General features: G+C 48.2%; 2 protein-coding genes across 2 annotated transcripts; one reads left to right on the top strand and one right to left on the bottom strand.

Annotated features, from left to right (window-relative positions):
- Positions 1-496: 496 nt before the first annotated feature.
- LOC146036804 (uncharacterized) lies at positions 497-11,676 on the top strand. The gene is made up of 11 exons (XM_083160679.1): positions 497-540; positions 938-1,226; positions 3,104-3,311; positions 4,403-4,586; positions 5,103-5,191; positions 5,422-5,622; positions 7,400-7,621; positions 9,902-10,009; positions 10,367-10,521; positions 10,736-10,959; positions 11,091-11,676. Exons 1-11 carry the CDS (start codon positions 497-499, stop codon positions 11,617-11,619), a joined length of 2,253 nt encoding a protein of 750 aa, XP_083016805.1. The 3' UTR covers positions 11,620-11,676.
- A 1,051-nt stretch (positions 11,677-12,727) lies between these two features.
- PSMD5 (proteasome 26S subunit, non-ATPase 5) lies at positions 12,728-27,385 on the bottom strand. The gene is made up of 10 exons (XM_083161342.1): positions 27,134-27,385; positions 25,656-25,800; positions 24,558-24,671; positions 22,310-22,438; positions 22,106-22,215; positions 20,383-20,525; positions 20,103-20,294; positions 16,745-16,854; positions 15,259-15,399; positions 12,728-14,092 (listed from the first exon to the last, which is right to left on the bottom strand). Exons 1-10 carry the CDS (start codon positions 27,304-27,306, stop codon positions 13,835-13,837), a joined length of 1,515 nt encoding a protein of 504 aa, XP_083017468.1. The 5' UTR covers positions 27,307-27,385; the 3' UTR covers positions 12,728-13,834.
- Positions 27,386-27,765: the final 380 nt, after the last annotated feature.

The raw sequence follows: 27,765 nt of genomic DNA, 5'->3' as shown, positions 1-27,765 counted from the left end.
TAACGGTAATGCTGAAGCGATGCACAGTAACGGTAATGCTGAAGCGATGCACAGATACATTAATGCTGCAGCGAAGCACAGATATGGTAATGCTGCAGCAATGCACAGATACGGTAATGCTGCAGCAATGCACAGATACGGTAATGCAGTAGTGATGCACAGATACGTAATGTTGCACAGAAACAGTAATGCATCAGCGGTGCACAGATATGGTCATGCAACAGTGATGCACATATACGATAATGCAACAATGCATAGATACGGTAATGTTGCACAGATACAGTAATGCAGCAGCGATGCACATATACGGTAATGCTGCAACAATGTACAGATAGTTTTGCAGCAGTGAAACACAGATACGGTAATGCTGCAGCGATGCACAGATTCAGTTATGCAGCATTTAAACACAGATACGGTAATGCAGCAGCAATTCATAGATACAGTAATGCAGCAGGAAGCATCTGGTATAAGTAGCTGCACTCTGCATGCATGCGTGATGTTCAAGGATGCAGCCTCCAGACACTTCCGGCTGAGTGACTGGTGAGGGCACGTAGGCCGGGGGCTGCAAGTCCGTCCAAAGGGCTGGCTAACAGAGACCCTAACCATGGCACTGTGTCTACAAACAGGCGACACTGTTTTGTGAAACTGCTGCAGGCACCACACTCCCCCCCCCCCTTCCCCTGAGCCCAAAGAGCTGCAGACTGTCCGTCATGTCTACAGCGTAACTGATTCCACAACGCAGAACACTCACTGCACATGTGCAATACGGGTCCCGTGCTCGCGCTTAGATTCTAGCCGTATTTATTTACTGGTAATTGGTAGATTTCATCACGAACAATGTTTGATACCAATATTATATTACTAAATTGAATTTAAATATTTTTAATGTAGGTTTTTATTTTCTGTGGTTCTTATCTCCTTTTGAACTGGTGCACAGCAATAAGACTTCCAAGAAGTATGTCTACATTGCATTCAATGACGTAAGTCAATCTGAATTACAGACTTACGCCTGGCTGGATCACGTCATCAGCAGAGGTCCTGGAATCATGACGCCATTACCGTGTGCCTATCTGAAGTGTACATCGATGATCATGAACACAATGAACTTCAGTATCGACTACTCAGCGCCCTTCATCCCTACATCATTTACAAGTTCTTTCAAAACTTTTGTGACACCAAAGTTACTGTCTCCATCACATCGGCTACTCTCCATGACCGGATATCAGGTAAACCCCAGGGTATCACACTTATGTGGCATCTTCATTTCATGGAAAGTAGAGAAGTGGGGTTCAATGCTCTAAAAATCCCAATCCACCCCAAAACCAAACCAAAACCCAGTCCGAATCTCCAGAGGAGTCCGGTTCGGATCTTCCTGTGGTTCGCAAATTCCTATTTAAATCCAAAATTCAGGATTTTGGATTGCAACATTTTTTATTTGAAACAGTTTTTTACCAGTGTTTATAATTACGGAAGCTGTACGGTAATTACCCAATTTATTAAGCTCAACAATCTGAAAGTTTTAGGTGCTTGACTTTAGGAATTGAACCCATCTTCAGACAGCCTTAGCCCCCTGAGCCTCACTCCTTCCTACATTAGAACGATTTGTCCTAAGGACCTGATTTCCCTGGCAGCTCCCCGGAAGGGGTCACACGTTTATCACATGCAACTTCAGGGGGTCCCCTCGCCACCGATCCTGAAGCGTGGTGAGGGGACGCGGATTACTTTACATGTATTATATGTCCACTCGCCACGCTTCAGGCTTGGTGGCTCGCTGCGCTCGCCACACTTTAGAAAATCAGCTCCACGCCGACTTGGAATAGTGGGGGTATGAAAAGGTCGTAGGACGCGTTCCACCACCGCTCGCCATGACTCTCTTTTAGGGAGGAGGATTGTAGGTGCTTTAGCGTGGTGGGAAGTCATGGAAGTCTTTGGGGGAAGGGATGTAATATCAGTCCATGCCAGTTTCAAGCGCTGAATTAACTTGTCTCTTGGTATTGCCACTAGTTGTTGATATAAATACCTTATTCTATATCCCAGCACATTATTGGTAGCTAGAAGAGATAAAATTGGACCAGGGGTTATAGGTGGTACAAACGGTTTGGGTAGGGACTGTGCATAATGTCTAGCCTGGAGATACAAAATAAATTGAGATTTATGGAGATGGTATTTCTCCGAGAGGTCAGAGAAGGGTACGACATTGCCACCTGGGTCAAAAACATTTTGTATGGCTGAGATGCCTTTCCGTCTCCATTCTAAATAGATAGCATGTTCCAACCCTGGGAGTGGGGAAGCATGTGTTACCCCCTAGTGTAGAAAAGGGTGTGCTGGAGTCATTTCTACTAAACCGTGCATTGATGGCTATCCACATTTTATAGACATCTCTAAAAAGAATGTTGTCTTTCACAGGGGTAGGGATCTTGCCACGCGGGGTATGCAATAAAGCTGCAGGGGAATATGGATGAAATAACTCTAGTTCTATTGCTTCATTGGTGTATTCCGAACGTTGTAGAAGCCAATCAGTGGTGTAATATATCAGCCTGGGAGAACTTTTGCACCTGAGGCAAGCTGAAGCCGCCCTCTGTTTTGTGAATAAACAGTCTAGCCAAAGGCATCCTAGGCTTCTCGTTAGCCCAAATGAATGTAGAGACCGTGGTATTGTAGCATGAGACGTCCATCTTGGAAAGGGAGATGGGCATCATTTGTTGAAGGTACAACCACACAACATTTTTGAATTTTAATTTATATAACAAACGAGAGCGACGCTGGGGCATTTTTTGCAGATATTTTTGAATTTTTGGCACTCAAAGGGTTAAGTATCACTGTTGGGCTTCATCGATACAGCTGCCTATCAGCGGGGGGACAATGGCGATGAGTTTGAAAAGTTGCACTCGCTAATAACTTTAAAAAAGTAGTTATAATAATGTTTAAAAATAGACCCCTTTTATTTTAGGCTGTAATAGTTACTTTCCTGCCAGCCACAAGAGAGTTGCCGTAGCTTACCCCAAAACGGAAATGTTTTTGAATTCATTTTTGAAATGAATAAAGATGTCACTACAACACTTCTATCGTGTAACATTTGTGACGCGTATGTTGTCTCCTTTAGGTTTCTCAGTCTGCTTATGACTTGAACAATACAATAAACCCACAAAGGTTGAATAAACAGTCCAATGTAAAAATGGCGCTTCAGTACCTAGGGACGGGGTTCTGTCTGAGCAACGAGGTGATAAAGCCGAAAGATGAGCTGAGTATGTTCCAGCAGATCTGTGGTGGGGAGAACATCTGTGTGTATAAGGGTTACCTGAGCCCAGGAGGTAAGTCCTCGCTAGTACCCTAGGTCAGTGGTTCCCAAACTGTGTGCCGCGGCTCCCTGGGGTGCCTCAGGACACATGCCGGGGTGCCGCGGCTTGGTGGTCCAGGACCAACTCAAACTATTAATGGTTAATTATTTAGGAGCAAAGCCAGTGCTGGTGGCTGCCAATCATAGAATGTGTACAAACAGAAGCAAATCCTGCACTTTACCACATAACTGCCTCTAAGAATCGCATATAAACCCAATCTAATTAATTTTTTTTGGACCTAGGGGTGCCGTGAAAAAAATTCTGATTCTCTAGGGTGCCGTGAATCAAAAAAGATTGGGAACCTCTGCCCTAGGTCATTACTCCTGTGCAAACAATATGGAACCAATACAGATCCGCTGATTTTCACTGGACCTTGCATGCCCACGGCCCACTGTGCCCATGTGTGAGCCTCTGGTCTGGGCTCGCACACGCTCCGTACGCCTGTGCTCACACTGCGCCCACTGTTTGAGTGACAGCAAGCAGTCATCAGCAGCCTCCTTCTCTCCACGGCCTTCGCAGCGCAGAGGGCGTCCTACCTTACTCAGCGCTGCGAGAGGGGAAAAAAATCATTTGATGGTGAATCACGGCTGCGAACGCCTATATAGGGATGGTCATCGTTGCCATTGCCATTGATGGTTGTCATTGATGGCAACAGTGCAACAGGCCATCGAGAGTGTTAAAATATGCAATGGATGACCATCGATATTTTTACCTATCAATGGTCATCCATTTGACTGATTGGCCTGTGGGAAAATCAAATCACGTGGGTGGGCGGGGCCGTAGCTATGCTCTGTGTCCAGGCACCTTGAAAGAAAACCAATACCCAATACGCAGCCACCGCCAAGGAGGAAGAAGAGGGTACTAGATTTCATCTCATCGTAAAACCAAGATGCGATGAGATGCGATATTGCATACAATAATTGTAACGTGTATGGGCACCTTAAGAAGTGAGAGTTTATGGTTTAGCACTAAGAAGGGAGGGGTTAGGGTTTGGCACTCACTTCTTTCCTAACCCTAACCCCTCCCTTCTCAGTGCCTAATCCTAAATTCTATTTGTACCTAAGACTTGTTCCAGATAATCTCCCGGCGTCACTTTGGATATCCATTCAGTGCCAGCATCTACATCAACGGACTCATCGCAGCAAGACTCAGCTGGTGCTGTGAGTACCGCTACCGCCTGGGAGTTCAGCAGGGAAGGCGAGGGTGCTTCAGAATCATCCAACTGAGCGGAGGGAAGCCTTGCAACAGGTACCTCTCTGCAGCAGTAATACGGAGGCAGGGAACGGCAACTGACCATGACAGGTCTACACAAGTTTTTCTTGTTATTTTGGTGATAATGATCATGTGGACTCCCAATTAGTGTAGCAAAATTTTCACTTGTCAACCCTTTGTAAATGTTAACCTATCACCCGGACACCTTGTGGTACAAGACATTATTAATCTCGGTGACAAGTTCCTGCACCCCAGCTTCACATAGACTGTAACCAATGAGAGGCCCACTCTCTGACAGTGCCAGGTTTTCTGATGAGCTCAGCTGTGCCCGTGTGGGTGAAGCAGGGGAGATGGATCATATGAGTGTGGAGCTTTCCTTGTATGGCCAGGGCAACGGACCAGACCCATGTTGGGAACTTGACAGATAACTATAAGAGCATGGTCACACCCTAAGCTTCTGGGCACCATAGCAATGGCACGTATCGCACCCACTATAGCTACACCCAGGATGCTCAGCAATGACTGCATTAAAGCCTGTTATTTATCTTCCAGGTGTATTGAGCGTCAAAGCCAAAACAGACACCAGATAACACCAGGAACAGACCGCACCTGTGATGGGTCAATCACCAGCCAAGAGAAGGGTATGTTACCACTGAGATCCATGGTGGGGAATAATCTGCTGGGGGCCACATGTGGCCTTCTATACTTTGAGCTTTCCTGCGGGGGGTGGGGGGGGGGGTGGGGGGTGGTGTGTGTGTGTGTGTGTGTGTGTGGAATTTCCCTCTGGAGAATATTATGTAAGCACATTTAGGCCACTGGGGCATGACCATGACCCAGACTTGGCCGCCTGACCTTCCTCTCCATATTTCAGCACTAGAAAAGAATATGGGAGCCATACAGGTGACAACCTGGAGCACACACAGCATCTGCGTGGCTCCGCCCAATACGCAGCCACCGCCAAGGAGGAAGAAGAGGGTAAAGAAAAAGACCGCCCCACAGGAAATGACAGACTCAGAGCAAGAGAATAAAGTGCACCACCGACATCAGAGAACCCGTAGACCACGTCTGAGAGGTAAGGCTGTGCCCTCACTCTGTAAGACGTAGATGCCTGGGGGCTGCAAAAGTTAACGAATCCTTCCAAAATTTCTGTATTTCTGTGTAAATGTGATATTTAATACGCCCAGATCTTTAGAAATAACAGGAACCTAATAAATAAAAATAACACACAATAGTTAGATCATTCGTTGATCAAAATGAACCAACATTGAATTTCATTGTCACAAAGAGGAATTGTTGGCCAGTCCCACACTTTAGCTTGGAGGGATTTGGACTCATTATTCCTTCCAGAACTGCGACCATCTCAGGGATGTTGGGCAAGATGTAATGACGTCCGAGTTCAGCCCGTTCGGGATTCTGGCCAAACTTGGACGCCTTTTGAAAAGGGGCAATCATTTACAAGGCATGGTTCTGCCTTGGAAGGGATTGCCCATTGCCTGGGTTTCTTGCATGGACACCCACAACAGATTTATATCTTTATTAAAGTCTGGAGTAAAATTCTTCAGCCATTTTTTGTAGACTGTACTGTGCCATCAGGCTCATTGTCTTTTTGCAAGACCCATATTATGTCCACTTATGTCCACAGACAGAGACCAGGACATTCTCATGTAGAATTTGCTGGTACTATCCAGAATTCATAGTTCCTTCAATGATTTCCAGTCATCCTGGAACCATGACAGCAAAACGGCCCACGCCATGAGTCTGCCACTAATGTGTATCATGGTGAAGAGGAAATTCCAGTGTTGGATTTTCTCCAAACGTAACGTTTCTCATGTAAGCCAAAAATCTATACTGAAGACTCATCCAATTGTAGAACATCTCTCCAGTAGCCTTCCCACATAGTCTTCCTCTATGCTGTATCCCCTGTATTATTGCTCAGTGATTGGCTGATGATGGACTCCTGAGCAGATACTGGCCAGTACAGAAGAGGCTGAAGATCAGGGGACATTCTCCAATAGTCTCTGTAATAGGACGTGCCTTGCGATACGTGTTGGACGGTGTGACCTGAGCACGGCAACAGTGCTGTAGAAGTTCCTCCATGGGTGCCCATGTAAGAGTATTGGTGAGAGACAAAGTCTTTAGGAACCACATTGGAACCTTGTACAGCTTGTGGAGCATCTACAGTGAGGTCCTCAGTAGTCTCCAGTGATCGGGCCAGTGCGGTCTGCAGTAGTCTCCAGTGATCGGGACTGGCCTGCACTCACAGTCCTGTGTGGTGAGGACCAGACTCTGGTTTTCTAATTACCGCTAAGCTGCCCAATCTCATCACTCTCATTCTATTGATGGACCTTCCTGTCTCCAGTTATCCCCTTAGAAGTACAAATAATTTCTCAGAGTTTCATGTTGGGTCATTTAGGTCCGTAATTCCCGCACATCTACAATCCATGGAGCTTGACTGTAATAAGATTAGAGAATGAGGATAAGATGGTCATTTGGTGTCTAGGTCAACATGGGGTTTTTCAATGTTTTTTGAGCCGTCGTGTGCTGCCGGTATTTCATGCCCTACCATCCACTAGGGTATGGTGGGAAAATAAAATAGTGTGCCGAGCGTAGTGAGGCACCATGCCCGAAGCATTGTGAGCGCAGCGGTGCACTTTAAACTGTGTCCATGTCGACTGTGTTAACAAGTGGGTCAAAAAACAGTGAAAAACCCCATGTCGACCATCATGCTGTAGTCCAAATTATCCCAACCTGCCTGTTTTATGATGTCAGTCAGCAACAGGAAGGAGATGACTGCAAATCCATTGGACAGGTCTAAAACAAAGGTAATCGCCGTTGCTTATATGTCACAGATTCCAGAAAGGAATGCAACACTTCTGCGCCCACGGACGATAAGGACGTAGGAGGAAATCCCACTACTGGGGATGAATGGAAGATAGAGGCGGAAAGCAGCATTCCCAGTGGAGCAGCCTCAGTACATGAAGGTCAGGAAGATCCAGAGTCATTGCCATCGGAGAAGACGAGTCCGGAACCAACACAGTACACGGAGAGCACCAATCTCGGTGCGGAGGAATGTGAGTAATGGCGTTACGGGCTCTGTGCCAGATGTACTAAGCTTCAAAAGTGATAAAATGGAGCGTGATAAACAGCCAGCCAGTCAGCTCCTACCAGCCATGCCACAGACTGTGTTTGAAAAATGTCAGGCAGGAGCTGATTGGCTGGTTGTTTATCACTCTCTATTTTATCACTTTTGAAGCGTACATCTGGCCCTAAATGTGATAATCTGCCAGATCCCCGCACGGGACCACGATTATGGACAGACTTCTGCTATATTTAAAGCAGCAATCATTTAAAATCCAATACCAGGCTTTGCCCAAATGATTGAAGAGGTAGAGGGAGACTGTCCAGAATCGTGCCCGTGTAGGCTATAGAATAACACCACTTATGATACCATTAATATAGTGAAAGCAGAATGATGCACAGTATCAGAGTGCTTTATAAAACAAGGGTCTGGGACCCATTACCAAGCAAATGTGACTGCCATGGCACCGACACAGAATACATTATCAGTGGCGTAACGAGGTGGGGCGGGTAGGGAATGTGCCATGGGCACCAGGGCAGATAGGACACTTATTAGGAAAGAAGGAGAGTCAACTGTTGGTAAGCAGACGGCGAGAGGTCGGACAATGACAACGAAGTGGGCGACACAACACTCCCTCCCTGGCCACTCATCCCCCCGTATCAGGAGCACTCAGGGGAGAATGCAGTTTCTCACATTGCCATGGGCCAATAGTCCTTGTTATGTCTCTGTACCGGTATGGGTCACTGGGTCGACATGGTTTAGGGCGACACGTGAAATAGATCAACATGGCTAAGGTCAACACATGAGATAGTTTGACATGAGTAATGTCCACAGGGTTTGAAGGTCCTCACAAGCATGTCGACAATGGGAAGACCAACAGTCAAAATGTCAACATGAGTTTTCCCCCTTTTTTTTTTGTCCCTAATGTCGACATAGTCAACACACCAACAAAGTGACATTATTTTATACTCCCACCACGATGTAGTGGATGGTCGGGCTTGAAATCTCCTCTGTATATTGAGATGGTTTATAACAGTTACCTATGAAGCTCACACATTATCCCACGCTATACAGAGAGTACATCAGTCATTCACACCAGTCCCTGCACCAGCGGAGATTACCATTAATATTCCATATCACATGACATACCCGGACTAGTAACCTGCCAGTTATGGGGGTGGAAACCAGAAAACCCAGAAGAACCGGACACCGTACAGACTGGACACAGACAGGGCCTTAATAAATGAACCCGTCTCACTGCTATGTGGCAGTAATGCTGACCGCTACGCCAATGCTGCACGTCATAAAATATATATAATATATAGTTACTGGTAATGTGTGTTATAGGGGCCTAGAGAGTCACAGCATCTGACACCTTTTGGAAAAAGTCAGATAAGATCAAGATATAGATCTATAACTTTCATAAAAAGGGACAACAGGTGTCTATATTGATATATTACTGTGCACTTATTATCCTGATACTAATCACATTAGATCTGATCACAGTACAACTTGTTCTCAAAATGGGCAAAACCATGTGCACTGTTGGTGGGGCAGATGTAACATGTGCAGAGAGTTAGATTTGGGTGAGTTCTTTTGTTTCTGTGCAGGGTAAATACTGGCTGCATTATTTGTACACTGCAGTTTAGATTTCAGTTTCAACACACCCCACCCAAATGTAACTCTCTCTGCACATGTTACTGCCCATTTTGAGAAAAATTTTGAATAAGGGCCTAAGCCCGGGGTCCAGGGCTTAGTACAAATGTGAATTGCGGTAAAACCCCAAAAACGGGCGATATACTGCATTTTCCCATTAGTACATTCCACCCCCGTTAAATGATCGTAACAATTTCCAACCAATCACACACTAGAAGTATATACAGCACAGGATTAGTAGAGGTGTAATAATAGTAATTCTAGATGGATTTTTTTTACTAATAAGCAGCGAATAACAGGAAACACCCACATTGTACGGTTACTAAAACATAATACATCCTCAGTTTTCTCCCAATCAGGTTCTCACACATTTTCTGTAATGCAGCCATGTCCCTCCATGGCCCTCCAGCCGATGTGAAACTACACATCCCAGCATGCCTTGCCATAGTTTTAACATTCCCTAATAGCAAACCTGTGGCAAGGCATGATGGGACTTGTAGTTTCACAACAGCTGGAGGGCCACAGGTTGGACATACCTGCTGTAAGGTTATATGACTTCTCTGTATGTAATCACTAATTAACCCGTCTACAGTATACCCTCTGTTATCACACTCAGCAAACTCAATCCACCGGAAATTAGCGCTAGCGCTGGGAGGAGAGGCCTGGTACTCCGACGTGGAGCTGAGCGATTCCAGCGACAGCAGTGACAACCCCACCGTTCCAGGTGTGTTACCGATCGCTGGGGCCCTCTGCCCCCAAAATATTTTATTAAATTTAAAGCTACGGAAATATTTATGTTTTCCTATTCAGATGATCACCGGTTTAGTTCTGACCACACGATCACTTGTCTCCTGAAATAATCTGTGCTGCAGTGAATGTTTTTGGTTCTGATTTACAGATGATTTTAGGACTACCTATAATGAGATATCACAGCACTGGATTAAAATTGGCAAATCATTTTTTCTATTTTTAAATCTTTGGGTTGGAATTTTGCAGATTTTCCAGTCCCCAGTTTATCACATTTCCCCTTATAAAAATATCATGAATGGTCTCGATTAACCAAAGTATTTACTTTCTCAAGAAACAAACTCCAGAGCAAACAGTCCAGTACCAGTGATGGAACAGCAGGTGGCAGCAGAGAGACAGAAACTGGATGAGAAGACGGAGGGCGCAGGTGACAACGAGGAGGGCGCAGGTGATGAGACGACGCCAGGTGAAGACGATCTTCTTTGCCAGGTGAGATAGAATAAAACCCAAATCATCTCACACACATATAGGTAAATCTATTAAGATACTACAGTTATGGCTCAAACACTGTAAAAATGCTATGCCAACATCCAGAGTGTAGGCATGAATAATTCAAAATTGAGGCCATGTCGACATTTCATACCACCCCAGGTTTAAACTGCAGTCCCGTGTTGTGGAATACTGTCCCTTTCCCATTATACAGATCACAGACCTCACGGCTGTCCTGCGGGAATGCGATGAGGTGGAACAGCTGGTCCTCAGGAACACGGGAATGACCGACTTCCTGCTACAACACCTGGCTCCAGCGATAACCGGCAGCAGGTCTGAGCTGGAAAGCCTCAACCTAAACCTCAATGACATCGGGCCTGGCGGAGCAGAGACGCTCGTCCAACTGGTCAGGGAGAAACCTTCCATAAAGAGTCTCTTGTGAGTAGAGTGTGATGCCCATGTCCAGTCTACTCCCCTGCAAACTGCCTCCATCTCCTTTATGGCCGTCACAGACGGACTTGGCTTAAAACGTCCATATATTAATGCATCGTGTTTGGTCCTCTCTGCAGGTTGTACGGGAACCAATTAGGCGACGTAGGCGTAAAAACACTGATGAGAGGGCTCTCGGATCTACTGACAAAGGACGACTCCCATGACACCACTGGCTTCCAGCTGTCAGAGCTGGACATAGGGGGGAATCATCTAGGTGGCGACGGACTTGGAAGCGTTGCAGCCTTTCTCCAGCTTAACCCACCTCTAACACACCTCGGCCTGGCCCAGAGCTGCGGAGGGGCCTGCGATGCCTGGCGGGAGCTGTTTGCGGCGGTGAAGATGAACACAAACCTCACCCACCTACTGCTGGACGAGAACCACCTTGGGGATGCAGGTGCCAGGCTTATCGCGGATGTAATACAGGCTAACCGAAGGCTGGTCTCCATTGACTTGGATAGCAATGATATAGGGGAGGAAGGTGGCCGGGCCATCGCGGAGAGCCTGGAATCCAATGCGGCCAGCCAGCTGACAGACATAAGCTTAGATAACAATGCAATCAGTACAGAGACCCGTGAGGTCATAATGAAACTACTGACACAGAAATAAAGGTTACATTCTATCTAGTTATCTGCAGCTGAGTCACACTCACAGTATTATCACCTTTACTGAAGGGCTGTAATTTGTGGGGTGCAATGGGAACAATAGGGGTGCTGTTTGGTGCTACCCGTTAGTTACCAGCAGTGTCATTACAGAACTATATGTGACCTATAATATAATAGCATTATTACTGATAATACTGCATCCGACCATAAACACCGACAGCAGAAGCACAGTACATAAAGGGGGTTATACTGGTTTAGGCAAATTCACTCTCCATTGGATAAAACCATATGCACTGCAGGTGGGGCTGATGTAACATGTGCAGAGAGAGTTAGATTTGGGCGTTATATTGTTTCTGTGCAGGGTAAATACTGGCTGCTTTATTTCTACACTGCAATATAGATATCAGTTTGAAGGACAAACCCCCATCCAAATCGAACTATCTGCGCACATGTTACATCTGCCCCACCTGCAGTGCACATGTTTTTGTCCATTTTGCCTTTGCGAGTGAACTGGAATAATCTCCAAAAGCCTTTTGCCAGTCGTGTGCTGGGGATGCAGAAACAAAGACCCGGGGTGCGAGGAGGTGCGGAAAACCTACACTACATGTCTGCTCTACAAGAACACACAGCTGATGAAGCTGATTCTGCAGTCATTTGAGCTGCTGTGACATCACTGTGCAGTGCATTTTTGCTGTTACACAAGAAACTCCTTCCCAACATGGGAAATTGCTGCCTAGGGGGGGTGATACAGATGATGGAAATTTCCAGTCACATAGAACTCATCCCCTCCTTGTATAAAAGAGAGGATTAAGATATTTTATCATTGCAAATACCGGTAAATTGAGGAAATGTATGGAATTCTCCAGTTGTATAATCTGGTGACACGTGGTCTCCTAGCTTGATAATGGCTTTTTATTGTTCTCTTTCTGGATGTAAGTATACATTATGGTCTTGGGGTACATCCTTGCACACGTATCGTCCTTTCGACTTCATCTGAAATGGTTGAATGGATATAACTGCCACGGTAATTACACATGGCTGGACCGAATAGGTCATTCATCTCTGTAGTCAGAGAGAATCACATCTCATAAAAATAATGCATGCACAATATAAACATGGCAACCATAGCTTTATTTTTTTTTATATTTTCATAACAAAATAGGAAAATGATAGGTAAAATTGGACACCCTAATATTGAGGATGCCATAGCAAACATACAGTCTACTACTTTGTTTCCCCATAGGCCATACTGTATAAATAATGAAAAACAATCTGTAGTGTCCTAGAAACCAGTGATGTCAGCAAAATGCAGAAGCATAGCACTGCTCTAGGGAAGCAGTGATGTCATGGAGAATGCAACATTATCCCTGCTCTGAGGAACCAGTGACGTCACAGAGAATGCAACATTATCCCTGCTCTGAGGAACTAGTGACGTCACGGAGAATGCAACGTTATCCCTGCTCTGAGGAACCAGTGCCGTCACGGAGAATGCAACGTTATCCCTGCTCTGAGGAACCAGTGCCATCACGGAGAATGCAACGTTATCCCTGCTCTGAGGAACCAGTGCCGTCACGGAGAATGCAACGTTATCCCTGCTCTGAGGAACCAGTGACGTCACAAAGAATGCAACCTATGTGACATCACGGGAGATGCAACCTTATCGTTGCTCTAGGTAACCAGTGATGTCATGGAGAATGCAACATTATCCCTGCTCTGAGGAACCAGTGACGTCACAAAGAATGCAACCTATGCCTGACCTAGTGACAGCACTGGAGATGCAACCTTATCGTTGCTCTAGGGAACCAGTGACGTCACGGAGAATGCAATGTTATCCCTGCTCTGAGGAACGAGTGACATCACAGAGAATGTAACCTATCCTTGCTCTAAGAACTAGTTGCATCACAGCGAATACAAAAGCCTATCACTGACCTGGAAATTGTCAATCGCAATGCTCCTCTAGTGCAATGACTGTAAAACATACTGTAAGAAGGGAGAATCGATTTGGAACACAGAGCATGATATATATATATATATATATGATAGATATTACACAGAAGAGGAACTATACAGAGGACACAAAATAATGTATTTGGAATTTCAGCGGCTCTCTAGCACTTTATTGGTCGTCATGTTTTTGGTTCCTTCTCTCCCGAAAAAGAAAATGCTGGCTTCACTAAAGTTCAAAAAGAGAAGTTCTGTTCTCGGCCATCTGCCACCACCTATTCAGCCCCCTCAACGGCCACGGTAGACACCGCTTTTACATAGTAGGGCCCTTCCCGGAGATAGGCGCGCAGCCTCAGGTAGTGCCGATTTCCAAGCACTTCCGCTGAGGTTTTAGAGTTCACAAGAGCTTTTACCAATTCAAATTTGGCATCCTTCGAGTCTTTGTCCTGGTCAACGGTTCGATCAACGACATATTCTATAAAACCCGGACTGTCAATCATCATCTTCTGTGCCCAGGGTTGGTTTGCGATGGCCTAGGGGGAAGGAGATAAATCAGAAACAATGGTTATAGAGGATGGCGGGGATGGCGATGTACAGGGATAATGGCCAGAGGGAGACTTTCTGGAAACCTGAAGGTATGAAAGCATGTACAGTGCTGTAGGAAGCCAAGCGCTATATAAATACTGCTGCTCTGGTACGCAGCAAATCCTGGGTCCATCCATCTCAGTTAGCAGATCTATCCTTGGACGCAACCATGGACCGACAGACATCCAGATAATGTCAGTGTACCACGACCGCCTTGTTCAGTCTGGTGCCACCAAAGTCCGGACCGCTCCTCATTTAAGTTCCCAAGAACACGCTGCAGAATCGTCATCAGCAGGAACGTGCAAATCAGATAAGTTACCAAAGGGACTGCCATGGCATCTACCAATAGGCCAGCAGATCCTTGATATTTGAGCAAACCACTATCTGGGCGGATTCGGTATGAAATCCCGATGGTCAAAATACCGACAGCTATTGACAGATGGTCAAAATCCCGACATGGTCAAAATACAGACATTTAAAATCCTGACAAGGTCAAAATACCGACAAATAGAATGCAGACGAGTGAAAAAGTCAACATGACTTTCGCTCGACAGGTCGCGAGGTCGACATGTGTTTTTCACAGTTTTTTGACCCGAATATCAACACAATCGGCATGGACAGTTGGAAGTCAACCGCAGCCCCTCGCATCGCTTGCTTCGCTCGCAATGCTTCGGGCACGGTGCATCGCTGCGCTCAGCACACTATTTTATTCTCCCGCCACGCCCTAGTGGATGGTAGGGCATGAAATACTGCCTGTCGGCACATGTCGGCTCAAAAAACAGTGAAAACCCATGTCGACCTCACGACCGAAAGTCATGTTGACTTTTTCACCTGTCTACATTCTATATTTTGACCTTTATTTAAAATGTCGGTCGTTTGACTGTCGGTCAATGGTTGTCGGTATTTAGACCATCGGGATTTTGACTGCATCCCATCTGGGCAACCCTATGTCTCCACAATCTGCTGTTTGGCAACCCTATGTCTCCCCCCCCTTGCATTTCACCACAGTTTGATCCAGATACAAAACGACTGTTTTTTTTTTTTGCTTTACTGAATCTGGCCCTTTGTACAAAACATCTGACATTCCAGGTGGGAAATAGCGGTGCAGACTTACCGTGAACACTTTCATCGCCCCGCAGTGGAGCTCCGGGAAAGGCTGGGTCACGATGCTTTGGAATAGTTCCATCGGCTGCTGCGATAGGCATTTAAACCAGGCTTCCGTCATCGCCAAGAGGTCGTCAGTATGCTCATCCGGCTGGTGAGGAAAGAGAATGGGGGACGTTATTATGTCGCCTGCAATACAACGCTGGTTATTGGATTGTATTTATAGTGTGAGTGCTCCAGCCGCAGCGAGGGCGGCTTCACCTCCGCACCATAGGATTCACATGGTTTATACAACCGGAGTCCATAGTACAACCGGATGTGGGCAGATTCATAGGAGAATAACATGACCATGTACTGCAAGGATGCGCTCGGTAGGTCTTTAATAAATAGGTCAATAGGTGGACTACTATTGGCCAACAGGCCACAGGTCAACACGTTAGGCCGACACACACAATAGGTTGACATGTTTTTCCCATTTTTTTGCAAAACAGGTGTTTTTCATTCTTTCCCATCCCAGTGGGCACAGAGGGAGAATATAATAGTGTGCCGAGCGCATTGAGGCACTGTGCCGAAGCAGGGGACGCGATACACTTATACCGTTGTCCATGACAATTTCAGTCGACATATACCGCCAAAAAACATGACCTATGAAAAATGTCGACCGATTGCTTGTGTTGACCTCTCGACCTAAGTCATGTCGACTTTGTTAATGTGTTGACCAATAGTGCTCGACCTTCTTATAGCCGACACGATGACCCATATAGTGTTCATTCTAGCACCCGCCATCTTTGAAAACCCATGCAGTTCCTCTTCCCTGCCTGGGGTGTCGCTGTCTGCTGTGGTCTTTCTAGAACAGTGTGGTCTGTACATCAGCACTGATATGCAAACCAGACCAGTGCTAGAAACACCACAGCAGACAGCGACACCCCAGGCAGGGAAGAGGAACTGCATGGATTTTCAAAGATGGCGGGTGCTAGAATGAACACTGCCCATACCCGTACTGCATGGCTCACGGTACAACCAGCTGGCTGGTAACTTGGGAATAGAAGGCTCCCCACAGACACGAGTACGGATGAGGACGGATATCAGGGTGTAAGCATTGCCAGTACACACAATCACTAGTCATGCCATGTGCACACAGCATAAAGGACGCAGCGGCTTTATAACAACCGCCGGCACGTGGGTAGAACACCATCCACGAAGCACATACAGCTTCTCCAGCTAAACGTGTGCATTTGTCTATGCCCCGTACAGTCCTACAATGTAACTCTATAGGGCAAAAAAAAAAACCAGTGCATGCTTAGAACCTACCCCCCTCCTGTGCCACCTACCCCTCCATGCACCGTTAACCTCCCCCTCCCCCCCCCATCATGGTCTATAAAACTGTATGAACAGCAAGGTTTTATTGTTGTCAGTCTAAAGGTTTGCCCTGGAGGCAACAATGTATTGGTTACATGGTATTATAATCTATGAAGGTTTATGCAGATGACACTTACCGGCAGGAACATAAGCGATGAGATGGAATCTAAACATCGGACTCTCAGCTCCGAGGGGGAATTTTTGGCATGGTGTCCGATTCGCCTGATTATTTTATTAAATCTGTTTCCTACAGGAAGAGAGAGTGATGTTACTAATTACAGAGATAATCAACAAAGGACAAACATTGTACAGAGGTGAGGGTGTATCAGTGCCAGGAGTACAGGAGGTGTGAGGGTGTGCCAGTGTGAGTAGTACAGGTGGGAGTAGGGGAGGTGTGGGGTTGTACCAGTGGGTGTAGTACAGGTGGGAGTAGGGTAGGTGTGAGGGTGTACCAGTGGGTGTAGTACAGGTGGGAGTAGGGGAGGTGTGAGGGTGTACCAGTGGGTGTAGTACAGGTGGGAGTAGGGGAGGTGTGAGGGTGTACCAGTGTGCGTAGTACACGTGGGAGTAGGGGAGGTGTGAGGGTGTACCAGTGTGAGTAGTACAGGTAGGAGTAGGGGAGGTGTGAGGGTGTACCAGTGTGAGTAGTACAGGTGGGAGTAGGGGAGGTGTGAGGGTGTACCAGTGTGAGTAGTACAGGTGGGAGTAGGGAAGGTGTGGGGGTGTACCAGTGTGAGTAGTACAGGTGGGAGTAGGGAAGGTGTGGGGGTGTACCAGTGTGAGTGGTACAGGTGGGAGTAGGGGAGGTGTGAGGGTGTACCAGTGTGAGTAGTACAGGTGGGAGTAGGGGAGGTGTGAGGGTGTACCAGTGGGAGTAGTACAGGTGGGAGTAGGGGAGGTGTGAGGGTGTGCCAGTGTGAGTAGTACAGGTGGGAGTAGGGGAGGTGTGGGGTTGTACCAGTGGGTGTAGTACAGGTGGGAGTAGGGTAGGTGTGAGGGTGTACCAGTGGGTGTAGTACAGGTGGGAGTAGGGGAGGTGTGAGGGTGTACCAGTGGGTGTAGTACAGGTGGGAGTAGGGGAGGTGTGAGGGTGTACCAGTGTGCGTAGTACACGTGGGAGTAGGGGAGGTGTGAGGGTGTACCAGTGTGAGTAGTACAGGTAGGAGTAGGGGAGGTGTGAGGGTGTACCAGTGTGAGTAGTACAGGTGGGAGTAGGGGAGGTGTGAGGGTGTACCAGTGTGAGTAGTACAGGTGGGAGTAGGGAAGGTGTGGGGGTGTACCAGTGTGAGTAGTACAGGTGGGAGTAGGGAAGGTGTGGGGGTGTACCAGTGTGAGTGGTACAGGTGGGAGTAGGGGAGGTGTGAGGGTGTACCAGTGTGAGTAGTACAGGTGGGAGTAGGGGAGGTGTGAGGGTGTACCAGTGGGAGTAGTACAGGTGGGAGTAGGGGAGGTGTGAGGGTGTACCAGTGTGAGTAGTACAGGTGGGAGTAGGGGAGGTGTGAGGGTGTACCAGTATGCGTAGTACAGGTGGGAGTAGGGGAGGTGTGAGGGTGTACCAGTGGAAGTAGTACAGGTGGGAGTAGGGGAGGTGTGAGGGTGTACCAGTGGAAGTAGTACAGGTGGGAGTAGGGGAGGTGTGAGAGCGTACCAGTGTGAGTAGTACAGGTGGGAGTAGGGGAGGTGTGAGGGCGTACCAGTGTGAGTAGTACAGGTGGGAGTAGGGGAGGTGTGAGGGTCTACCAGTGTGAGTAGTACAGGTGGGAGTAGCGGAGGTGTGAGGGTGTACCAGTGTGAGTAGTAAAGGTGGGAGTAGGGGGATGTGAGGGTGTACCAGTGTGAGTAGTACAGGTAGGAGTAGGGGGATGTGAGGGTGTACCAGTGTGAGTAGTACAGGTGGGAGTAGGGGAGGTGTGAGGGTGTACCAGTGTGAGTAGTACAGGTGGGAGTAGGGGTGGGGTGAGGGTGTACCAGTGTGAGTGGTACAGGTGGAAGTAGGGGAGGTGTGAGGGTGTACCGGTGTGAGTAGTACAGGTGGGAGTAGGGAGGTGTGAGGGTGTACCAGTATGAGTAGTACAGGTAGGAGTAGGGGAGATGTGAGGGTGTACCAGTGTGAGTAGTACAGGTGGGAGTAGGGGAGATGTGAGGGTGTACCAGTTTGAGTAGTACAGGTGGGAGTAGGGGAGGTGTGAGGGTGTACCAGTGTGAGTAGTACAGGTAGGAGTAGGGGAGGTGTGAGGGTGTACCAGTGTGAGTAGTACAGGTGGGAGTAGGGGAGGTGTGGGGGTGTACCAGTGTGAGTAGTACAGGTAGGAGTAGGGGAGGTGTGAGGGTGTACCAGTGTGAGTAGTACAGGTGAGAGTAGGGGAGGTGTGAGGGTGTACCAGTGTGAGTAGTTCAGGTGGGAGTCGGATAGGTGTGGGGTGTACCAGTGTGAGTAGTACAGGTGGGAGTAGGGTAGGTGTGAGGGTGTACCAGTGTGAGTAGTACAGGTGGGAGTAGGGGAGGTGTGAGGGTGTACCAGTGTGAGTAGTACAGGTAGGAGTAGGGGAGGTGTGAGGGTGTACCAGTGTGAGTAGTACAGGTAGGAGTAGGGGGATGTGAGGGTGTACCAGTGTGAGTAGTACAGGTGGGAGTAGGGGAGGTGTGAGGGTGTACCAGTGTGAGTAGTAAAGGTGGGAGTAGGGGTGGGTGAGGGTGTACCAGTGTGAGTAGTACAGGTGAGAGTAGGGTAGGTGTGAGGGTGTACCAGTGTGAGTAGTATAGGTGGGAGTAGGGGAGGTGTGAGGGTGTACCAGTGTGAGTAGTACAGGTGAGAGTAGGGGAGGTGTGAGGGTGTACCGGTGTGAGTAGTACAGGTGGGAGTAGGGGAGGTGTGAGGGCGTACCAGTGTGAGTAGTACAGGTGGGAGTAGGGGTGGGTGAGGGTGTACCAGTGTGAGTAGTACAGGTGGGAGTAGGGTAGGTGTGAGGGTGTACCAGTGTGAGTAGTATAGGTGGGAGTAGGGGAGGTGTGAGGGTGTACCAGTGTGAGTAGTACAGGTGAGAGTAGGGGAGGTGTGAGGGTGTACCGGTGTGAGTAGTACAGGTGGGAGTAGGGGAGGTGTGAGGGCGTACCAGTGTGAGTAGTACAGGTGGGAGTAGGGGGATGTGAGGGTGTACGAGTGTGAGTAGTACAGGTGGGAGTAGGGGGATGTGAGGGTGTACCGGTGGGAGAAGCGGAGGTGTGACAGTGTACCAGTGTGAGTAGTACAGGTGGGAGAGGGGGGGAGAGTCATTTGAATATGAGCTATTGCTGGAAATCACAGAGTGATGTGATGGATCAACCTCCCTGTGGTATTTACAATTGGTTAATGTTAGTTATGAACATATTAGAAAATACAGAAAAGCGAATCAGACAGAAAAATTAACCAGCATCTCCCCCAGCGCTAGCCAGCACCACCCCCCAGCACCACCCCCACATTCTTACTTAGTAGCGCAGTCAGCAAGCAGAACATACCCGCCTTCTGTAGAACTTGTTTCCCTTCAATGTTAGAGCCCAGGACTCCAAGCGTGTCCACTGCGACCCCGACCAGTGTGTTATCGTTGCCCTCGGCCACGTCCAGCACTTTCTCCAGGAACGCAGGGTACTGCTCGCAGATTTGCTGGGGACTGTCCATAATGGCCAAATTCCCAAAGAATTTAATCAATCCTATTAAAAAACACAGACAAGCAATGGCAGCCACGTGACTGACTACAGAGAGGAGATTCCCTGTAAGCATCACAGCCGAGGTGGTTACCTGGCAAATAGAAGCCCGAGAAGGGATCAGACTCCGCCCCCAGAATCATATTGGATATTTTATCAATGACTCCTTGCTCTGCCAGGTACTGGCGCCCGTGAATGGTGCCAGCCAACAAGGTGACCATCTCCGTGCAGGTCACTCTACAGGAGAGACAAAGAAAATGTGTTTTGTTCTGTTGCACGATGAGCGATAGGACCACCACTAAGAACCTGCACACAAATAAAGGAACCAGCAGGATAACACAGCGAGGTCTTATTCTGATATGACTGGGGAGGCGGTTTCGTTTACAGGGTACCAGAACATCCACCCGGGTGATTACTTGTTATTTGTTACCTTCCCTGGTACCAGGGGTGCATCAGTGGGATTCTGTGTGGGAGAAGAGTCTTCTTAGAAAAAAAAAAAGTTGTGTTTCCCTCTCTGGGCCTTATTCAGTAGGGTCAGCAAGGTTGCGATTTCTGTAGATGGACATAACCACGCTGCACTGGATGTAACGTGTGCAGAGAGAGTGAGATTTCGGTGAGTTATAATGTTTCTGTGCAGGGTAAATACTGGCTGCTTTATTCTCACACTGCAATTTAGATTTCCGTTTGAACAGACCCCACCCAAATGTTACTCTATGTGCACGTTACAGCTGCCCCACCTGCAGTGCAGCAAGGTTTTGTCTATCTGCAAAAATTGCAGCCTTGAGGACAGGAGGCCAAGTGTCTCTGCAAGAGTCTAGCACAGCACGATGTCTCGCTATGATATACCCTGGCCCTACCTACTCTGGGGTCTCTATGGACAACACCATCGGCTGATTATGGATTATAATAGTTGCACCTCCAACTTTGTACAGCACAGAACAACCTGACGCCGGCATAGTCACACTAAACCTAGTGGCCAATTCCGGTTTATTCGCAATGAACCAAAATCATCCCTTGCCCCGATGGTCGGTAAGCTGCGATCTTCTGCAATTTACCAAGTCAACCAGAATTAGGCCGATAGTGTATTTTCCCGACCCAGAAAATACAAAACCGACTGTCTACAGCAGGCATGTCCAACGTTGGCCCTCCAGATGTTGTGAAACTACACATCCCAGGATGCTTTGCCACAGTTTTGCTATTAGATAATGCTAAAACTATTGCAAAGCATGCTGGGATATGTAGTTCCCAAACATCTGGAGGGCCAACGTTGGACATGCCTGGTCTACAGAATCACTGAAGACTACAGAATTATCAATTGAAGGTAAATACAGTACAACCAAGAGCCATTTTCACTGATGATATTACTAGATGACCTGCTTCGTTAGCAGGCCTGACCAACACATGGTCCTCCAGCTGTTGTGCAACTACATATCCCAGCATGCCCTGCCACAGTTTCAGCATTCCCTAATAGCAAAACTGCGGCAAGGCATGCTGGAACTTGTAGTTGTAGGCCTGTGCTATGGTATGATAAAAGGAGGGACCACCACTGGTAAGATTCCTTCAGGACTATAGGACCTCATTCAGTAGGGACCGCAAAGATAACCGCAGCAGCTTTGCAAATGCAATTCACAGCAATGCCAATGCAACCACTTGCTGCATTCGCAATTCCAGAACCAGAGTCGCAGTCTGGGATCATTATCACAACCGATGGGTACAATGGTCATCTGCGACGGGACGGCTTGCCATGCCAAGGAAACTGCTTCTCCTGATGCAGTCCGTGCCAGGATCTTACATAACAATACTGTGACCTCACTCACCTGAGCAGTACATCGTCCCCGGTCAGTTCCTCCAGGAGCTGAGGTAGGATTCCGCTCCTCACACAGAAGTTTAAGGACTCCGGAGACGCTGACGAGATCACCACTAATAACTGCAGGAAAGCAAAGGCCGATACAAGCTGAAGTATAACGTTCTCCTCACATGTCCCCATAATAGTGCCACAGGATTGTTGCCCCCACTCTCACCTCATATACTCGGTATCGCACCACATCGCTGACCGCCATCACGGATTTTAGGTCCGACAGCAAGTTACTCCCAAACAGCACATCCAGGCCGGACGTGGTGTGAGCGATTTTTGAAAGCGATACAATGGCCTAAAAACCAAAATGGATAGAAATGTTTGTTTACTGCTTACGTATGTAGCGCTAGCGTATTCAATTGCGCAATCAGGAAAATACAATAATAGAACAAGACTGGGTCATAACAGACAAAGAGGCAGCTTCCAATCCCTACACATATACAGTGCAGTGAGCAGAGGTCTGGAGAGACAATTAGTGTTGGAACTACCTGAACTGGCCGATACGTGCGGATGCTGGCGTCACGGCCTTATCGAGTACAACTGCATTCCCCCTCCCCTCATAAATGTTGTCAAAACAATGGCTAGATCGGTTATGGACAGAAGTGTTGGCACTTGCACACTGGTGGTTATTCAGGCCTGATCGGTGGTGGTGCTGCTAATTTGCAGAGCCCTGCAATCAGACATACACGACAGTGGCGTGCGGTGGGGTGAGGCACGTGTGGCAGTTTGGAGTTTATAAAGTATGTCAAAAATGCAAAGGATATATAAAAATAGTTTTCTAATTTAATATTGTAGTCATTTTTATAGTCAAAACTTTGGAGTAAAAAGTCTATGGCAAGTGAGGCAGTGCCTCACCTGGCTCCCATCTCCACCATTCTATACTGCTGTACCTGTGGTATAATGCCCCGTGCTCATATATTGTGTGCAAATCTGGCTCCGGTACTTGCCAGGGACTCCTTAGCCATTTACCTCACCGCACGTCCCTGATACACGATATATGCGCGGTAATAACTTCCATTTTAATATCGCCCCCTCGATTTCCCAGCACTTTAGATGAGAGACTGGGCGCGATGAAACATTTGATTCTGTTACATTTCCAGTTTCCAGGAGGTCAGAAGTGTTATCGGGCCTACACACTGGGAGATTTTGCTGAGCGATGCTAGGTTGCTAAGATCGCTTACCATACAGCGCTGTGTGCTGGGCGATCTGTCAGGGCCAGTGCTATCCGGTGAGAACACTGGACCTGCCCGGCGATCTAACTACATTTATCCAGCATGCTGGATGTTAATCGCCCAGTGATAGCGACGCGCAGAACTGCGCACTGCTATCTCTATGGCTCCTATGGTGTGTACAGACTGTGAGATATGGTTTCCGATGTTGCCGATATAGTGAACATCGGAAGCCAAATCGCATGCTTTTTTAGGGCTTGCGAGCCCAATGCGCTGCCGATGCGCGCTCCCATGTGAGCGCAAATCGGCAGCCAGATAGAGACGGCATCCAAGACTATATAGTGCAGATCTACACTATATAGTCTAAATTGTGCCCCTCCATGCATACCGTACAATGCGAGTCCCGATGCGATCTGATCGCATCGGGACTCGCATAGCACAGCATATCGCCCCCCGTGTGTACACACCACTACACACGGAGCGATGTAGGGGCATTTTCTAAGCGATGTAGTCAGATCACTTAGAAAATGCCCTGAAGCCACCCCATGTGTGGGCTCCTTTATTCTCCTGGTGTTAGATGAATCACTAAGTGAGGGTATATCTCAGGCACACTGCCTGCTGCTAACTTCCCTACATTTAGCTAATTCAGCAGGGACCGCTAATTAGAGAGCTCGTAGTGTACTGCGAGTAGAAAGCCGCCGCCCATGCAGAAAGCGTAACCTTCCCTGTGCACATACATTTCAAATGGATTGCTAATCGCGATGCACTTGTAAAACCATACTTAAATCCAGGAACAATCGAAGAGACTTTGCCGTCTTCTGCAAATGTGAGTAGGTCTGAGGCTGCCAATAATCTGAGACCGGCTGGATGCGGTCAGAGCGGACGTCAGAGACCCTACCCAGAACATGACACACCCAGAAAACAGCAGGTTGCCTCCCCCCATACGCTGACTTCCTGTAAAATTGTGGCTTAATTGCGTTAACAACCCATACACATTATCACTTGTTAATTGCCCACAGGCATGCGCAATGCAAACGGTATGCATGCGAGTCCTTTTGGATGTGTACCCTATTGTCAGGTCCAGCATTCACATAGATTTTGTTCTAGATACCCAACATTTCCGCTAGCTCCGCCTCCCCAGTGCTTGTGTTTAGAGACAACCTAAATCTCATATCGGATTATCAACAGTTACAGCAAAACCTCCGCCGTATCTCCAGAACGCAATATCACATGACAGTTGCGCACCTCCTTAGCGACAGAGATCCTCTCCCCTCCGATACACTGGATGATCTGTCTCAGCAGGTCCAAGCTGTTCAGTATCTCTGTTACTGCCTCCGAACATTCCACAATTCTCCCGACCTACAAGGAGACCTCAGCGTCAATTTTTATAAATAAGTAATGAAATAACGCAGTAATTACAGAAACCTTGGGCAATATATAAATTATAAATATGTAACTTCTACAATTGCTGCAGATAAACATTCAGAGAGATCCGGATGTATGAATAATACAAGTTCTGCTTCTCCCAGTTATTATACCCGCTGCCTGCATGAGCACCAAACACCTGTCACTCACAGTTATTATACCCGCTGCCTGCACGAGCACCAAACACCTGTCACTCACAGTTATTGTACCCGCTGCCTGCACGAGCACCAAACACCTGTCACTCACAGTTATCGTACCCGCTGGCTGCACGAGCACCAAACACCTGTCACTCACAGTTATCGTACCCGCTGCCTGCACGAGCACCAAACACCTGTCACTCACAGTTATCGTACCCGCTGCCTGCACGAGCACCAAACACCTGTCACTCACAGTTATCGTACCCGCTGCCTGCACGAGCACCAAACACCTGTCACTCAGTTATCGTACCCGCTGCCTGCACGAGCACCAAGCACCTGTCACTCACAGTTATCGTACCCGCTGCCTGCACGAGCACCAAGCACCTGTCACTCACAGTTATCGTACCCGCTGCCTGCACGAGCACCAAACACCTGTCACTCACAGTTATCGTACCCGCTGCCTGCACGAGCACCAAACACCTGTCACTCACAGTTATCGTACCCGCTGCCTGCACGAGCACCAAGCACCTGTCACTCACAGTTATCGTACCCGCTGCCTGCACGAGCACCAAACACCTGTCACTCACAGTTATCGTACCCGCTGCCTGCACGAGCACCAAACACCTGTCACTCACAGTTATCGTACCCGCTGCCTGCACGAGCACCAAACACCTGTCACTCTCAGTTATTATACCCGCTGAATACACGAGCACCAAACACCTGTCACTCACAGTTATTATACCCGCTGCCTGCACAAGCTGCCTGTCCCTGAGTCACTCACCTGCGCTATAGCCAGGAGCCTCACAGCATCGTCAGTATGGTACAGCCCCCTGCGCAGCTCCTCACTATAGGTCCTGGCAACATGAATTGGCTCCATCGCCTGCAGGAACCTCTCCAATATGGCCACACACAGAGCAGCCTGCTCCCTGTAATGACATCAGCCCATTACATTGTACATCACCTGCACTCCACATCCATGGCACACGCTACATCACCTGCACTCCACATCCATGGCACACGCTACATCACCTGCACTCCACATCCATGGCACACGCTACATCACCTGCACTCCACATCCATGGCACACGCTACATCACCTGCACTCCACATCCATGGCACACGCTACATCACCTGCACTCCACATCCATGGCACACGCTACATCACCTGCACTCCACATCCATGGCACACGCTACATCACCTGCACTCCACATCCATGGCACACGCTACATCACCTGCACTCCACATCCATGGCACACGCTACATCACCTGCACTCCACATCCATGGCACACGCTACATCACCTGCACTCCACATCCATGGCACACGCTACATCACCTGCACTCCACATCCATGGCACACGCTACATCACCTGCACTCCACATCCATGGCACACGCTACATCACCTGCACTCCACATCCATGGCACACGCTACATCACCTGCACTCCACATCCATGGCACACGCTACATCACCTGCACTCCACATCCATGGCACACGCTACATCACCTGCACTCCACATCCATGGCACACGCTACATCACCTGCACTCCACATCCATGGCACACGCTACATCACCTGCACTCCACATGCATGGCACACGCTACATCACCTGCACTCCACATCCATGGCACACGCTACATCACCTGCACTCCACATGCATGGCACACGCTACATCACCTGCACTCCACATGCATGACACACGCTACATCACCTGCACTCCACATGCATGACACACGCTACATCACCTGCACTCCACATGCATGACACACGCTACATCACCTGCACTCCACATGCATGACACACGCTACATCACCTGCACTCCACATGCATGACACACGCTACATCACCTGCACTCCACATGCATGACACACGCTACATCACCTGCACTCCACATGCATGACACACGCTACATCACCTGCACTCCACATGCATGACACACACTACATCACCTGCACTCCACATGCATGACACACACTACATCACCTGCACTCCACATGCATGACACACACTACATCACCTGCACTCCACATGCATGACACACACTACATCACCTGCACTCCACATGCATGACACACACTACATCACCTGCACTCCACATACATGACACACACTACATCACCTGCACTCTACATACATGACACACTGTATTACACTCACACTGCACTCTGTATGATACATGCACTGTACGACACACAGTATTGTGTGAATGCACACACTACACAACACTATCCTGTGTCTGGGCCCCGGGCGGCGCCTCTCACCTGTCAGCCTCGTTCATCAACGAGAAGAGGGGCCCCAAACGGAGCTCCGGGGCCCTCTCCCTCAGGACGCTTAGGGGTAGGGCCAGTGCTGCTGTCTTCAGCGTCCTCAGCTCCTCCATGGGCTCCCCGGGTCCCGCCAGAGCCGCCAGCATCTCCTCTATGGCCGCCGCCATCTTGCCGGAGCTGGCCAGGCGCGCTCCCGCGGCGAGACTACGCAGGCTCCTGGCCGTTGGGCATTCTGGGAGCTGTAGTCCCGTGGGTGCTGGTGCATAGTTGGGCTAGGCCACACACACAGTTGGTTCCCCAAATGCTTAGGGCAGTCATATAACTTCCTGTGGTGATATTTCCCACATCACATCATGTTATTGCCTTGCGGGCATGTTGCAACTTGTAGTTCTACTACTAGAGAGTGTAGTTCCACTGCTGTTGTTATTCATGATGTGATTTATGAGCACGCACACACACACACCAAGTTTTATATCTTTTTTTCCACTACGGAATTGACGGGTATATATATACTTGGAATTGCTGGATCTGTAGTCAGGCGTGTAACTAGATATTTGTGGACCCCATACCAAAAGTTTGTAAGGGCCCCTATGTACCACCCAATAGTGATGAATGTATATATAACA

Source organism: Crinia signifera, chromosome 9, assembly GCF_055691185.1.
Source record: "Crinia signifera chromosome 9, ASM5569118v1, whole genome shotgun sequence".
Taxonomy (NCBI): Eukaryota; Metazoa; Chordata; class Amphibia; order Anura; family Myobatrachidae; genus Crinia; species Crinia signifera.
The sequence above is the reverse complement of the archived record's forward strand: the minus strand, read 5'-3'. Positions and strand labels throughout refer to the sequence as shown.

What these genes read in the sequence shown, in the direction of transcription:
- LOC146036804 (XM_083160679.1), top strand. Translation starts at nt 497, where the DNA reads ATGTTCAAGGATGCAGCCTCCAGACACTTCCGGCTGAGTGACTG. An exon ending in CCGTAGACCACGTCTGAGAG is followed by an intron (nt 5,623 to 7,399) that starts GTAAGGCTGTGC and finishes TATATGTCACAG; the next exon opens with ATTCCAGAAAGGAATGCAAC. An exon ending in AAGACGATCTTCTTTGCCAG is followed by an intron (nt 10,522 to 10,735) that starts GTGAGATAGAAT and finishes CCCATTATACAG; the next exon opens with ATCACAGACCTCACGGCTGT.
- PSMD5 (XM_083161342.1), bottom strand. Translation starts at nt 27,306, where the DNA reads ATGGCGGCGGCCATAGAGGAGATGCTGGCGGCTCTGGCGGGACCCGGG. An exon ending in CTCGGGCTTCTATTTGCCAG is followed by an intron (nt 20,295 to 20,382) that starts GTAACCACCTCG and finishes GTTTTTTAATAG; the next exon opens with GATTGATTAAATTCTTTGGG. An exon ending in GGGCGATGAAAGTGTTCACG is followed by an intron (nt 14,093 to 15,258) that starts GTAAGTCTGCAC and finishes CCTTCCCCCTAG; the next exon opens with GCCATCGCAAACCAACCCTG.